This window comes from Macaca thibetana, chromosome 8, assembly GCF_024542745.1.
Source record: "Macaca thibetana thibetana isolate TM-01 chromosome 8, ASM2454274v1, whole genome shotgun sequence".
NCBI classification, from domain to species: Eukaryota; Metazoa; Chordata; class Mammalia; order Primates; family Cercopithecidae; genus Macaca; species Macaca thibetana.
The window spans coordinates 64,429,643-64,446,803 of NC_065585.1; the positions used below are offsets into that span (position 1 = coordinate 64,429,643).

General features: G+C 39.2%; 1 protein-coding gene across 2 annotated transcripts in view; it reads right to left on the reverse strand.

The window, feature by feature from the left end:
- The window catches only part of ZBTB10 (zinc finger and BTB domain containing 10), a 44,041-nt gene that overhangs the window by 9,588 nt on the left and 17,292 nt on the right, over positions 1–17,161 (reverse strand). For both annotated transcript variants that reach the window (XM_050802227.1, XM_050802225.1), the window contains exon 3: positions 2,959–3,057. In XM_050802227.1, coding sequence (XP_050658184.1) covers positions 2,959–3,057 — 99 coding nt within the window. The remainder of the gene's footprint in view (positions 1–2,958; positions 3,058–17,161) is intronic.

A 17,161-nucleotide genomic window follows, 5' to 3' on the forward strand; every position in this document is an offset into this window, starting at 1 on the left:
TCCCTGCACCCATAGCTACATATAATTCAACTATAATTCATCATAGTTGCACCTAATTCGTGTTTGGAAGTAAGCTGTAAGAATCCTAAAGTGAAGCATTTCTGTGTGAGGGATAAAGAATGGGATGGAGGTGGTAGCCTGGAGGTCAACCTACTGTTAGTTTCACATTTCTAAATAAAGTTTGAGCTTTATGATCCATATTTCTTGTCTAAATCAGTACAAAGTCAAACTCCAAGACAGCAAGAACTCTGCCTATCTTACTTGCCTTGGTTTTTCTACTGTCTAAGACATATGCCCTACAATTACTTGTAGAATAAATGTTATCTAGCACATGCCAATAAGTTCTTCTGACTTGCTTAAAATAACTTGGGAAACTAGTATCAAGACATGTTAGATGTTCTAATATCTATAATTATTCACAACATATAAGAATAAGGAAATAGGCCAGGCACAGTAGCTGGTGCCTGTCATCCCAGTAATTTGAGAGGCTGTGGGACGATCGCTTGAGCCCATGAGATTCAGGCCAGCCTGGGTGACAAAGCGAGAGCCCATCTCAAAAGAAAGACAGAAGAATATCCCTAAAACAATTTGTAAACTGAAAATCCGAGATTCAACATCCATGATAACAAGCAATGTAACACTCTATCTGCAACACAAAATGGTAATTCAAATTGAGTAAACCTTGCCCCAAATTTCTTCCATCTCTCCTAATTCTTACAACAGAGAATACTTGTAGGAATTACAAGAGTGGCCTGAATAAAGGTACTGTCATTGTAATTCACTACACTTAAGGATCATTGAGGTCATAGAGCTCTTCAAAATGGTGCTTACTGATCAATAATATCCTTCTGGGTACATTATTCCATAATAGAAAACTAAGGAAAAAGCAATGTAAGTTTTTGACATCAAAATCATCAAGCAAAGGCTGATCTCAGATGCAAAAATACTAATGAATCTAAATGTCCCCTTTAAGAGGAATAACCCTATATCAAAGATTTACAAATTTAAAACTTTACATATGAATTCACACACCCCCAACTAAACCCATTCTTGGACTAGATTTCAAAACTGAGAAAGCAAGTCAATAACATCTTCTTGCGCTGTTAGCAATTTTCTGTACAAACAAAATCTTTAAAATTCAACACATCTGAAAACTTGTTTTATAAATTCTTTTAGACAGTCAGGGGAAACCACCTTAAGGCAGTTTCTTCAGAAATGTGGCTTTATTTTCGTCAGTACATACTGAATTCAGAGCCCATGACTACTTTTTGTAAGAAGTACCTCATTGTCTCTGTTCTCATCAACTTTGAAAACAATTCCAAAGCTAGTAAAACTGAAACAATCAATAAACATCCATATCTATCTTCAACAAATACTAGTTTTGTCACGTTTTAATGTACACACACACATACATGCTTTCTATGCACTATCTGAAAACATGCATGCTCATAACTTCAAGCCTAAATGCATCTTCTAGAACATGCTCCTAGATAACCACCGTATAAGAAATTTAAAATTGCTTATCACTTAACACATACTACATACTCTAATTTCTGGTTGGCCCCAAAATGTCCTCTTTAGTCATTTTGTGTTCCCATGATCTAAGCAAGATCCATGCTGCACTTTAGTTTACTTCCTTGGTCTCCTTCAATCTAGTGGTTTCCCCACTTGTCTATCATAACATTAATATTTTAGAGTTTGGACTACCTGTCGTATACATCGATGTCTGGGTTTTCCTTTGTCATCAGATACAAGCTAAACAGTTTCTCAAGAATACTGCATAAGAAATGTTGTATGCCGCCGGGCACGGTGGCTCAAGCCTGTAATCCCAGCACTTTGGGAGGCCGAGACGGGCGGATCACGAGGTCAGGAGATCGAGACCATCCTGGCTAACACGGTGAAACCCCGTCTCTACTAAAAAAAAAAAAATACAAAAAAAACTAGCCGGGCGAGGTGGCGGGCGCCTGTAGTCCCAGCTACTCGGGAGGCTGAGGCAGGAGAATGGCGTGAACCCGGGAGGCGGAGCTTGCAGTGAGCTGAGATGCGGCCACAGCACTCCAGCCTGGGCGACAGAGCGAGACTCCGTCTCAAAAAAAAAAAAAAAAAAAAAAAAAAAAAAAAAGAAATGTTGTATGCCAGGTAGTACATCAAATCAGCCAGCCTTTAATTTCAGTTTGTTCTCTTACTAATGACACTGAAGTTTAATCACTTAGTTAAGACAATCTTCCTCAGATCTCTTTATTCTAAATTCACCTTTTCCCCTTTGCAAGTGGAAATCATCTATGGGAATCTATGGGAATAATTTGAGACCATGTGAATATGATATTCCCCAACAACCTTTCACCCAATCATAGTGGGACAAGCCCATTAACAGTGGCTTAACATCCACTGATGATTTTGAATTATTTCCTGTGGGGGTTGCAAAATAGCTATTTTTCCAATTCTATCATTCTTCTATCAGCTTGGCATTCTTCTGTAAAGATTGACTTTCTTTTATTCTATTTCATTCATAACATACTCATGAATTCTGTTTTTATTTTCATCAAGTTTCCTCCAATGCACTGCTGATATCACACAGAACTAATCAACATTTTCTATAGCCATTAACTACACCATTTTGCATAAAAACTAATTAAAATAAATTCAATCATTATCGTAATTACCATTTCCATTCCGTATCTATATACCAGCAGGAAGCCATAAGGCATATTAACTCAATTACTTTTTATATGTAAGAGTTTTTAAACTAAACAAATGACTCCCTCAAACATACAAAACCAGAAACATCAATTTGCATTTATCAATTTTCCAACGTCATCATAAACATAGCTAACATAGATTGAGAGTAGTTATATACAACAGAACCCCCTTATGGGAGAGAAATTACAGTAGGCTGCAGGTAAGATGTAACACTTCCCAATCTTAAATGTACTGTTGCTAAAATCTTACTGTACCTACCAGCATCACCTCCATCTTGACTAGTGCCAGCTTCAGCCAATAAATTTGCATTCACATTCCTATCACCATCTGGCCCCGAGAGTAGAGCACCATCTAAATCTGAAAAGGAAACATAGAAAAATTTATCTACAAACCACACCATAGCCACCACCCAAAACACCACTCTTTCTTGGAACTGTTTCTTAAATAAAAAGTACCATCTGTAAGTACTGAATTATCTACTGTGTTCAATACTACAAGGCTCACAGAAGCCTAAGACATGTACAGTGAGTACAGTGTACTGGTTACGAATGGGCTGTAGAACCAGGGTGAATTACATGCCACTCCTATTTCTGTTACAGGCTACGTGACCACGTGCCTTAGTTTCTCCCTAATTTATATCATAGATGCGATCTAGGAATCTAATTGGATAATGTAACAAGCCAAGTGTTACAATTATGGTAATTGACACTCAAACAATACTGCTAGTACTAACTAGTAAGTACCAGATGTATAAAACACATTGTTGGTGCATCCGTATTGGTTCATAAGTGGATAAGACTAATTAAAGCTAGAATGCTTGACTGAAGTGGTGGCTCGGGCCTATAATCCCAGCACTTTGGGAAGCTGAGGTGGGCAGATCATTTGAGGCCAGGAGTTTGAGATCAGCCTGGTCAACATGGAAAAACTACACCTCTACAAAAAATACAAAAATCAACCAGGTGTGGTGGCACACACCTGTAGTCCCAGCTACTTGGGAGGCTGAGGTGGGAGGATCTGCCTGAGCCCAGGAGGCAGAGGCTACGGTGAGCTGAAATCACAACACTGCACTCCAGTCTGGGGCAACAGAGTGAGACCTCATCTCAAAAAAAAAAAAAGTTTGACTGTCAGAATACAGAATATAGATGGCAAATAAAACCATGGGAGTGAAACAGATGAGACAGTGAGAAAAGATTAAGTACACTGAAGAATCCTAACATTTATTTATTTATTTATTTATTTTTGAGACGGAGCCTCGCTCTGTCGCCCAGGCTGGAGTGCAGTGGCGCGATCTCGGCTCACTGCAAGCTCCGCCTCCTGGGTTCACGCCATTCTCCTGCCTCAGCCTCCCGAGTAGCTGGGACTACAGGCGCCCACAACCGCGCCTGGCTAATTTTTTGTATTTTTAGTAGAGACGGGGTTTCACCGTGGTCTCGATCTCCTGACCTTGTGATCCGCCCGCCTCAGCCTCCCAAAGTGCTGGGATTACAGGCGTGAGCCACCGCGCCCGGCAGAATCCTAACATTTAATGAGTTACAAAAAAATATATATAAAAAACCTTTAAGGGAAACGTAGTCCACTTTGTCAACGCTCCCTAGAATTCAAGATGAATGCTAAAAATGGACATCACTTTCATTCAATAAGCACCTAGGATGTCACTGGTAATCTTACTGAGCAATACTGGTGAGTAGGTGGGCAAGCAGATAAAACGAGAGTGGTCTGTTGTGAAAAGATGATGATCAATTAAGAAAAAATGCTGACAATCTTTCTGAGAAATTTAACTATAAAAGGGAAGTATAGGAAATAGGGTAATGATTTTTTCTTTTTTAAGAAAGTGAAAGTTACATTTTTTTTGGAGACAGGTTCTCCCTCTGTCACCCAGGCTGGAGTGCAGTGAGATGGTGCAGTGGCACGATCTCAGCTCACTGCAACCTCTGCCTCCCAGGTTCAACCGATCCTCCTACTTCAGCCTCTCAAATAGCTGGGACTACAGGTGTACACCACCACACCTGGCTAATTTTTGTAATTTTTTGTAGAGACAGGGTCTCACTATGTCGCCCAGGCTGGTCTTGAATGCCTGGGCTCAAGCAATCCTCCTGCCTTGGCCTTCTAAAGTGCTGGGAGTACAGGCATGAACCACAGCACCTGGCCAAAAGTTACATATTTAAATACTGACAGGAAGGAGTCACTAAAGGGAGAAGTTAAAGATACTAGATATTGCTGCGAAGAGAAGGAATTAACCATTGTGTAACATTCCTAAGGAGTCTTGCGATATAGGGGCACAGGTCTGGGTACTTAAGAGAGACAGCAGAGAATCAGTGTTAAAGCCAAAACTTAAGGACAGAGTTAAAGCCAAAACTTAAGGATATTCCACCAGGCTGTTGATTTCTCTTTTCTCTGTAAGGTGAAATTAAGTAGAATGTAGCATTATTGCTTAGAATAAATGGGTTAGAAGCCAGAACAATGAACAAGCATTTAATGTGGAAAGAACAGTAAATAGATACAGAACTCCTCTGCCCAATCCTTAAGAACAGTATGGATACTGTTTAGGTATTTTCCCAGTATTTATCATAATGCATGATAAATAAAAGGCTTTTTAAAATATTGTTTGCCAGGCATGGTGGCTCAAGCCTGTAATCCCAGCACTTTGGGATATATATATACTATAGTTAAATGCTGGCTTGAATAGTCTGCCCTTTGCAACTTGTATCACTAAACAAAGTTTAGTTTTAATTCATGGTATCTGAAGAATAATTTGGTTTTTTGGTCTACAATTAAACTAAAACCTATCATGAACTGAAAATATTTAACTGAAATTTAGTGGTTTTGTTTTCTTAAAGTTAAATGTATTTCAATAATCAAAAAATAACATTGGTCAGGCATGTACTAGTCCTAGCTACTGAGGAGACTGAGGTGGGAGGATGGCTTGAGCCCAGGAGTCCAAGGCTGCAGTGAGCTACAATCACACCACTATACTCCAGTCCGGGCAAGAGTGAGACCCTGTCTCAACAAAATTGAAATAAAAATAAAAAATACAATTATTCAATTTCACTAGACTCCTCTATCTTTTTTAAAAAAGTCATCATTCTGAAATGCAGTCTGTTCAAAGGACATTTCTCACAATTCTGCCGAGTGGGTTTTCAAATACAGGCTTCTATTTATGCAAAATTCTATAGTGAACTGCTGAAGGCTTTCCTCAATTCTTAAGAGGCATTTCCTATCTCCTACCCTACCCCTAAAGTATATTAGAACTTGTGATTTCTAATTCTACATGGACAACAAGTATAGACCTTCTTGGCCAAAACCTTACGAAATAAATTGCAAGTGTATTTGTCTCATGTCTCTTTTGAAAGGCACCAACTACTTGGTTCTTGATATCAAAAACAAATCTCAATAACCGGTGAGTTCTTTCAAATTGACAATCTTTTGACAAATAGTGTGCTTAACTTTCAGGACGCAATATATTATGTCACTGCTTACCTTATCCAAAACCAGCTAAACCACCTAGTAACTCATTATTAGAGATGTTGATGTGAATGGAATAGAAGCCAGACAACCAACCATTTACTTGACATGAATAAATTTTGCTTCATTAGGAAGCATGATAGCAACTCTTGGTCATCATCTTTTTCTCTAAAATTACAAGATTACAAAATAAACTCTAATACACCTGCTTTTGTGATATCAAATATCTTCCTATGGGAATCTTAAGCTTCATTTAAAGGTAGCAAAAAAAGGGCTAAGATTTCTTTGCAAACAGCACAAATCCTTTCTGAAGACTGATTCAAACATTAGTTTCCTTACCCCTCTTCTCACTACTGCACTTGTCTAAAACACACACACACACACACACACACACACACACACACACACACCCCACAGTGGTTTCACAAGATGACAGCTATTTTTCTGACTGGTGGCAGGTACACCTGTGGCATGTAATATTCAAATGACCAGAACTAAATGACAAGCCATGTAGGATGTCTTCTATTTTAAAAATGTCTTTTCTCAGTGAAAAGATAGCAATCTCTATAACAAAAACAGATTGTATGCATCCAGCAGTAAAATCTTTCAACATTTTATCAATGAGTAAACTAAGGCTGAGAGAGGTTAAATCACAAGCTAATGGCAGAGGTCTGCACTATTTAGTAACTGTATTACATTGCTTCCCGACAGTTTATTACAAGCACCAAGCCTCAGGGCCTGGCACATAAGCAGGCAATCAAAAAACTGCAATTTGCAATGCTGGGAACATGAGAGCAGAAGTATATTCACACGTACTTTGCTGCTGACACTTGATATGCTCTTTTTGTGAAATGAACAAAAATAAACATTAATTCCACTCTGTCTTAAACCAGCATCCATTTTATTACTTTCCCTTTATTTAACAATACATTCTCCAAAATCTTAAGGATACCAAGGTACTAGCTATCATTGCTCTTTACAGTAAGACTTTTTGTCTACTTTAAAGCAACCTCCTCCTTAGAATTAACATTTATATATTTCCCTAATTAACCATGTATTGCATTTTAAAAAATATATTCATGAGAGGTATTATTCATGGAAGGACAGATACAGTGGCTCATGTCTGTCTCAGTACTTTGGGAGGAGGCCAAAGTAGGAGGATCGCTTGAGCCCAAGAGTTCAAGGCTGAAGCGAGCTCCCACTGCACTCCCTCCATGGGCGAAAGACCAAGACCCTGACTCCTAAAAAAAAATGAAAATATTACCATAGATTTTTAAAAATCTTATAACAAACAGTGGAAAAAGAATGAGATGGGATTAAAAGACTGGTCTAAATCTCAGTCTCTACCTCCCAAAAATGTGCCCTTGACCAATGATATTAGTAAATGAAAATACTGAGCAAAGTACAAGACAAAACAAAGTATCATTAAAGACAAGACTAATCTTGGTGCCTTGGTCATGTCAGGAATCTCTTAGATCATGGTGGGCTACCAACCCTTCTGAATTATGTGTGAAGTGAGTAGTATAGCACCTGCCTGTGAATGCTAAATTAAACAAGACTGAGTTGGAAAGAAGGTTTCCCTACCATTTGCTTGTGATTCTCAATATTCCAACCATTAGGCAAGTGCAGACTAATCCAGATTTTCTTAGAATACAAATACTCTTGAAAAGATATGAGACAAGACACTGGGAAAGAAGTTTTAAGAAACAGCTAAACAAGTTGTATAAAAACTCAAGACTCAGATCCACTCAACTTTCATTTTCATATAAATACATATCAGCGCAAGTTTCTCTTATGGTAACAGTTTCAGAACTAAAAGCAAATGCATTCGGTGCTGCCCCTCCCCACCCCCCAAACAGGTACAGACTTTTTCTCTTCGGTTTTCTCCTTTCAATGGACAGTAAATTCAGTTGCAAATGTATTATATAAACCACCCTTTACAGTTCCTGAAGTGGCCTTTTAAACTCAAAATAGCTTCCCTTTCACTCGCAAACTCATTGACAAGTGACTGCCCCATCTTAGACTAGGCTCAAGTGCTTCTTCCTTGCATTATTCCAAAGTGCTGTTATTTCTCCCTAACAGGTTCCCCCAGTACATGCCCCACCTCCAATCCATGAAAAATGCTCTTAAACTTTGTAGTCTTAAATGCAATATAAACAGATCAAATCTCTAGTTAAAAACCACTCATTACTTTAGAGTCTGTAAAACAAGTCACAATTTATTACAATACAAAAATAACTAGTTATACCTATAGACAAGGTGGTAGGAAATTGGAGATGTCCCCACACTACTCCCTTTCTATTCTTCTACCCACTCATTCCAATTTCTTTCCACCTTGCAAGTCAACAAATGCTCTTCTTCTCCTCCTAGCAAACCTGTAAATAACAAAAGATTCACTCACACTGCCTTCTCTATGAAGCTTTCCCCAACTCTCCTGGACAGTTAGGACTGCTCCACTGCACCGCCTCATGCATCTTAAATAATCTACTTTTAACATTTATCACATGGCACTGCGTATGCTTCTACCCCACAGTCAGCCTATTGTGAATAAGTTCCACATAAGGGACTCCTCAATCTTGACATTATGTGGCCTATTGCTCGGTGTCTTTAGATTTTAAATAAATACATTTCCAAATTTCCTATTATATGTGGAAAGCTATTTTGGAGTTCCCAGAAAGTTGTAACATTTCTGAAGAGTAAAGCTTTGAATGAAAATTTACACTATCTGGTCACCCTACTACATATTAAGGCTGTATCAGAAACCAAAAATTCAGTTCTATAAAAAACTTTCAGGGACTGACCTTTATATGGTTTAGACAATTTAACACCTTCAGCAGGAAGAAGTCACAAAACTGTCTTAACTGACCCAGCTCTTCAGCTTTACTCTGACCACTTAAAAGAGTTTCTAACTTACAGGTAATAATCACCAGTGTAGCCACTTCTTGGGTCAAGTACAATACAGGGAAGGAAAGCCAACAGTAAGCAGAGCAAAAGTGGAAAAAGTGGCAGACTACTATTTCCACTACCATATGGTTGCGTACTACCATCTTTTAAAATTAAATACTGAAGATTCTTATGCATTAGTATATCGTATAACTCATTAACTATTATTTATTTTTGAAAATAAGCATCAAGGCTGGGTATGGTGGCTGCAACCCCAGCACTCTAGGAGGCTGAGGCAGGAGGAGAGTTGAGCCCAAGAGCTGGAGACCAGTGTGGGCAACATAATGAGACCCTGTCTCTATTTTTAAAATCTTAAAAAAAATTAGTCAAGAGTGGTGGCCCGTGCCTGTAGGTATGCCCAGGTACTCAGAGGCTGAGGCAGGAGGATCACTTGGGCCCAGGAGTTTGAGGCTGCAGTGAACTATGACCACTGCACTCCAGCCTGGGTGACGGAGATCTTTTTTTTTTTTGAGACATAGTCTCGCTCTGTCCCCCAGGCTGGAGTGCAGTGGCGCTGTCTTGGCTCACTGCAACCCCCACTCCCGGGTTCATGCCAGTCACCTGCCTCATCCTCCCAAGTAGCTGGGACTACAGGTGCCCGCCACCACGCCCGGCTAATTTTTTTGTATTTTTAGTAGAGACAGGGTTTCATCATGTTAGCCACGATGGTCTCAATCTCCTAACCTTGTCATCCACCGGCCTCGGCCTCCCAAAGTGCGGGGATTACAGGCATGAGCCACCGCACCCGGCCTTTTTTTTTTTTTTGAGATGGAGTCTCGCTCTGTCACTCGGCTGGAGTGCAGTGGCACGATCTCTGCCTCCCGGGTTAAAGTGATTCTCCTGCCTCAGCTTCCCGAGTAGCTGGCATAATAGGCACGCGCCACCACACCCAGCTAATTTTTGTATTTTTAGTAGAGACAGGGTTTCACCATGTTGGCCAGGATGGTCTCGATCTCTCGACCTCCTGATCCGCCCGCCTCAGACTCCCAAAGTGCTGGGATTACAGGCGTGAGCCTCAGAGGGAGATCTTGTCTCTTAGTAAAATATAAAATAAAATAAAATAAAATAAAATAAATAAGCATCAGGCTTTCAGCATCCTCCCCCCAATTATTATAACCCCAGTTACTAATGAAAAATGAAATTAAATTCTGACTTGTAGCTCATCCTTCATAGCATACTCCATGGGATGCCTAAAAGGTTTAGCAAAACACCCGGAATCTCCTAAGAGAATAAAAACTAATCCAGGTCCATAAATCTGTTATGTGAGACCCTTGGAGTAAGACTTAGAATGTAGAATGTTTCAGATTTTATAGCTATGACTGTAACACCTCATGTGGGGTCTGGAGTAGCACCCTATAATCAAAACATTAATATTTATACAAAACATTAATATTTATACAGTAAAACATGAATATTTGTAGGGCGTGCTGGCTCACGCCTGCAATCCCAGCACTTTGGGAGGTCGAGGCAGGCGGATCACCTGAGGTCAGGAGTTCAAGACCAGCCTGACCAACTTGGAGAAACCCTGTCTTGTCTCTACTAAAAATACAAAATTAGCCAGGCATGGTGGCACACGCCTGTAATCCCAGCTACTCGGGAGGCTGAGGCAGGAGAATCGCTTGAACCCGGGAGGCGGAGGTTGCTGTGAGCCGAGATCACACCATTCATTGCACTCCAGCCTGGGCAACAAGAGTGAAACTCCATTTCAAAAAAAAAAAAGAAAAAAAGCCCATGAATATTCACATTTAAGGAAGTAAAAAAATATAAGTAGCTGCTTTGTTGCCAAAATGATTAAGAAAAAGCTTTGGGTCTCTAGAGCTTTTAAGATTTCAGAATTTTAAGATAGAAATTTTACTTCTTTCCCATTAGGGAGGCTGTCTGGGATATACTCAAGGCTAGTATTGTGGCAAAACTGAATCTAAAGCCCAAGTCTCCTTCACCAAGGCCATGTCCCATGGTTTTGAAACATATTTTAGACTGGACACGGTGGCTAAAGCCTGTAATCCCAGCACTTTGGGAGGTCAGGCTAGAGGATCCCTTGAGCCTGAGACCAGCCTCCTAGGCAACAAAGCGAGACTTCATCTTTACTTAAAAAAAAAAAAAAAAAATTAGCCAGGCATGGTGGTACATGCCCACCTGTAATCCCAAGTACTGTGGGGCTGACTGACTGTAGAAGAGTGAGGTGAGAGAATCACTTGAGCCCAGGAGGTAGAGGTTTCTGTAAGCCATGATCGTGACACTGCACTCCAGCTTGGGTGACAGAGCAAGACTCTGTCTCAAATATATGCCTTATTAGGATTTGTTAAATCTATCTAGTTTGAATATTCTTTTCTCAAAATAGTTTTCAAAGTACCAAATTATATGCTTTTTTACCAAAAAAGCAATTACACAAATAAACGCAAAGCTTAAACCTGATTTCAACTCTACTTGTAAGGATTAATACAAACCTAAAAATGCTGCAAAACTCCTTTTCCATCAGAAGTCTAGGTGAAAGAAACTTCCAGATTATTTAAAAGAATTCTAAATTTTATCTTTTGATCAACTAAAATTACCTTACATTTGAGTCCTCGTATGGCATAAGAAAAAAAATCATTTACACAGACTACATCAGCTTGTGGCAAAGATCAAAAAATATAATAATCGACTGCATTTACTAGAAAATATCTGAGGAAACTGTCCAATTATATTACTTGGTGTCAACTACATAAAAAATGGAGAAATTCCTTTCGGAAGACGGTACCAGGAAGTTTGTCATCCTGGTAGAACTGGTATGTTTTTCTCTTTTGAGTAAGGCTGTTTAGTATCTTAGAGCCAATTAAAAGCTTAATTAGGGCAACCACATTTATATCCATGATAAGCACTCTTCTTTGCCAATTTTACTTTATTTTGCTAATTTGTTTCTTTCGTCATTTCAAAATAAGGTATGTATGCATGCAACGTATATACAGAATAAAATTATTCATAATAGGCAGAAGTTGCTAGTATGACAGGTATAAATTTAAAAATCTAGGCTCAGAAAACCATGTTCCTTGAGCCCACAGAATAAAGTGATTTTAAAAAATGAGATTAACACCTGACTTGTTCTAGTTAAATAGGACACGACATGTGTGAACACACATTGTAAAACAAATTTAGGCACTAGTTATCTGTACTTCTGTAATTCAATTTCTAATCTCAGGTAATCTACTTTATTTGGCTAAAATTTAATGTTTCCTGGTTGCAAATCAGCAAGACAAGGATTTTGAAATTTTTACATTATCAGAGCAATTCATTCATGACATCATTTTTACCCTTATTTGATTACCCAGATTTTAGTTTTTGCTGACAGTTTTAATTATTCCATAATCCCAGTATGTGCATACTCTCTTAGGACAGAAGTTTCTAACTTTCCTGAGTTCTACCTTCAAGTATTCTTGTGTATCAGAAATGATCTGAAGTGAAGTCTAACAACAAATATGACGCTGTAGTAATACGTTAATTTCAAGATAAAAAAATACCATCTGAATAAAAACTCTGCAGCTATGAGTATACCTTCTTATCTCAATTTTTAAAAGGCACCCAAACAAAAGCTTCAACGTTATATAAGACAGCATTATTAGAGCTCCATCTTACAAACTCTGGGCTGAAGACCTGGGAGAAGTCACAGTAACTAGAAGAGACCCACAAATCCAAACATGCCAAGCATTGTTTGCAGACTGAACAATTCACTAAGACTTTTCAGATGTTTGCTACAGAACTTTACATTCATTTAAAAGCATTTATTTCATGGAAAACTTTTTGTTTTCTCAATAAATGGAAATTAAAGCATAACTAATGATGAAGGGGATCATAAAAATATTTTAAAGTTAAAAGGAACTAATTTTTTTAAAAGATAGGAATCTACTACTTTAGTGGTTAATTGCAAGGTTGTAATGCTGGATAGTCCTAAATATGAAACCTGCCTCTTTCTACTTTTACTAGCTGAATGACCTTGGGAAGGCCTTAACCTTGGTAAACACAGGCTGACTGTGTTCTATATTGGTCAGAACTTGCCTGGAAAGTTAGAATAAATTCTGTGCATTAATTACAAGGTGGGCAGAAGAGCACATAGCCTACAAAAACAGGACTTTTTAAATGTCTAACATTTGAAGGGTTATCAGGTAGATTAGAGGAATTAGGTTAGGTTTAAATTATACTATTTCAAGCAGGGCGCAGTGGTTCATGCCTGTATTCCCAGCACTCTGGGAGGCCAAAGCGGGCAGATCACTTGAGGTCAGGAGTTCCAGACCAGCCTGGCCAACATATAGTGAAACTCTCTACTAAAAATACAAAATACAAAAATTAGTTGGGTGTAGTGGTGCACGCCGGTAGTCTCAGCTACCTGGGAAGCTGAGGCAGGAGAAAGCTTGAATCTGGGAGGCAGAGGTTTCAGTGAGCCAAAATTATGCCACTGCACTCCAGCCTTGGTGACACAGGGAGACTCTGTCTCTCAAAAAAATAAATAAATGGCCGGGCACGGTGGCTCAAGCCTGTAATCCCAGCACTTTGGGAGGCCGAGACGGGCGGATCACGAGGTCAGGAGATCGAGACCAGCCTGGCTAACACGGTGAAACCCCGTCTCTACTAAAAATACAAAAAACTAGCCAGGCGAGGTGGCGGGCGCCTGTAGTCCCAGCTATTTGGGAGGCTGAGGCAGGAGAATGGCGTAAACCTGGGAGGCAGAGCTTGTAGTGAGCTGAGATCCGGCCACTGCACTCCAGCCTGGGTGACAGAGCGAGACTCTGTCTCAAAAAAAATAAAAAATAAAAAATAAAAAAATAAATAAATAAATAAATAAATACAATTAATTAATTAATTATAAATTATACTATTCCCAATGACAGAATTAGGAAGTTATAGAGAAGCAAATTTTGGCTACATTTAAAATGACTACCTAATAATCAGTCACCCTACACTGGAAGCTGCTTAAGGAAGTCTTTACAAGCAGTCAAAAAAATCAAGCTGAGGCTAAGACCATCTATTTGGCATTTGGTAGAAAGCACACAGCACCGGAAAACTGATGTGAATAACCTCAATAGTCTTTTCCAAGTTTAAGGAGGACTGCCATGACCAAGAGAGTTATTTCATATTTGTCACTTCATTTTCATAATCTCTAAAATCAACACAATATTTTAATGAGGAAACTGAGGACAAGAGCTTAATTTGATCATGGACTACAGTGGGTAGGTGGCATAGCTTATTTTCAAATTCATTATGTTTGATTCAATTTAGGCTCTTTCCGAGATAGTAATATTTGCTGATCTCAACCTTAACTCACAGAATTACCTATAGAACCTTAAAAAAAATTCCACATCCAAACCACATTCCATACCAATTAAACTGGAATCCACAGGAAGAGAGACCCCTTACGGTATGTAATGCTCCCAAGTGATCCCAATGTGCATAGCCATGATTAAGAACCACTGCTATATACAAAGGGTTGGCAAGTTTTACTGGAACACACCTACCTTCATTTGTTTACATATTACAAATGACTGCTTTCATGTCACAAGTGGCAGAGTTGATGAGCTGATTTTTATGGCCAACAAAGGTGAAAGTCTTTTTTTTTTTTTTTACTGTTTTAGCCCTTTACAGTAAAAATTCGCCAGTCCTTGGCTCTAAATCATATTTTACCCTAACCATAATGCTCGAGACCCATTTTTTTTTTCCACCAAACAACATTGGTGGCACTGATAGAACCAAATTTGTGAGTTAAGCAAGGTTCGGATACCAAACTGGTAACAACGAAATGAAAATGATCCTTTTTAAGAGATGGCTGGGCACGGAGGCTCACACATGCAATCCCAATACGTTGGGAGGCCGAGGTGGGTGGATTTGAGGTCAGGAGTTTGAGACCAGCTTGGTCAACATGGTGAGACCCCATTTCTAGTAATAATACAAAAATTAGCCAGGCATGGTGGCATGTGCCTGTAATCCCAGTTACTTGGGGAGGCTCAGGTAGGAGAATCGCTTGAACATGGGAGGCAGTGGTTGCAGTGCACCAAGATTGTGCCACTGCACTCCAGCCTGGGAAACAGAGTGAGACTCCATTTAAAAAACAAAACAAAAACCACACAGACGTAAGAGATAAAGTATGTTAGACCACCAATTAATTTACGATAGAACTAATCCATTGATACAACCATGGCTAGGAAATACTTGATAAAAATTGCTAGTAATATTATTTTTGAAAGTATGCATTGTAGTTCATTATTAATGCTTTTCTTTAAATCACTCCAATTATATGTGGCATTAATTTTTTAAATGGGGTTACTGCTGTTGCCATCAAACAACCACTACACCCAAAAGATCTTATTTATTCTTTAAGGAAAAGTGTGTGTATTTAAAAACACTACAGGGTTCCCACCATACTGTTAAATAGGAATAATCCATACAGCAGGAAGACAATGTAGCTCTAATAAGAAATTTGTCAAGGTCTTCTATATAATTAAGACAAAACAAAGTGCTGGCTAAGGAGTCTATCTACCCTTAATATTTTATTTAACTAAATTGTCTCAGGGATTTTATTGTTAAAACTTGATATAAAGTACAAGGAAAAAGATCAACAAATAGTATTCATTATATATACACACTAGCTGATTTTCACACAGTAAAAATTTCACACACACACACACACACACACACACACACACACACACACACACACACTCCTACCTCTGAAAGCTAACCCAAATTTAAAAAGCCAGAGGAACATTTCACAGGATTACTATGGCATTTTGCCCTCTGGCAACTAAAAACAGTGATTCCTTTAACAGAAAATACTCCATCCTCAAATGACCACCATCGTGTAAATCAGACACTGAACAGTTATGGTGCTTTGAAGTGAAAAAAACTAGCATTAAATAATGTATGACAGTGGTGGACAAGCCTCCGGTATGCATAGGAAACCTCAAACCCACTGAGCTTCTTCAAATAAAGATACACACAGTCAGATTAAACTAAAGACTTAACAATGGTCTTCTTCTTTTAAAAAAATTCCCACTATCAATGTGATTCTCTAAGATTCCTATATAACTTTTGGAGGGAAATATATTGAAGAGAAAGGCCTCAGAGGCTTTGCAACTAACGCAAAGGTGAATGAAAATCAGGTGACAGTGGACAAACAAAATAGCTTCTCGTGTGAGAACAGAACAGCAGCTGCTCTAGGCCAGATGTGGTGACTCATGCCTGTAATACCAGCACTTTGAGAGGCTGAGGCAAGCGGATCACCTGAGGTTAGGGGTTCGATACCAGCCTGGACAACATGGTGAAATGCCATCTCTACTAAAAATACAAAAATTAGCTGGGTGTGGGGCATGCACCTGCAGTCCCAGCTACTCAGGAGGCTGAGGTAGGAGTATTGCTTGAACCCGGGAGGTGGAGTTTGCAGTGAGACTCCAGCCTGGGCTACAGAGTGAGACTCCCACTCAAAAATAAATAAATAGGCCGGGCGCGGTGGCTCAAGCCTGTAATCCCAGCACTTTGGGAGGCCGAGACGGGCGGATCACGAGGTCAGGAGATCGAAACCATCCTGGCTAACACGGTGAAACCCCGTCTCTATTAAGAAATACAAAAAACTAGCCGGGCGAGGTGGCGGGCGCCTGTAGTCCCAGCTACTTGGGAGGCTGAGGCCGGAGAATGGCATGAACCCGGGAGGCGGAGCTTGCAGTGAGCTGAGATCCGGCCACTGCACTCCAGCCTGGGCGACAGAGCGAGACTCGTCTCAAAAAAAAAAAATAAAATAAAATAAAATAAATAAATAAATAAAAACAGAAGAACAGTAGTCCTAAATAAACTAGAATACCATAATCTCATAATTGGCAAAATTCTTTGAAACACTTAAATATGTTTTAACAGCCAAAAATAAAATAAAAAAGGTTAAGGTGGTCTCTGAAATAACAAAGTGATTATATATTACAACTAAAGATTCTATCTTTCCCGGCACTGGGTATAAAATAGTGAGCACAGAGGCTAAAAATGAGGAAAGTCAAAGACCTGTACATGCAGCAGAGTCCAAGTTCCTTAACAATATATGCAA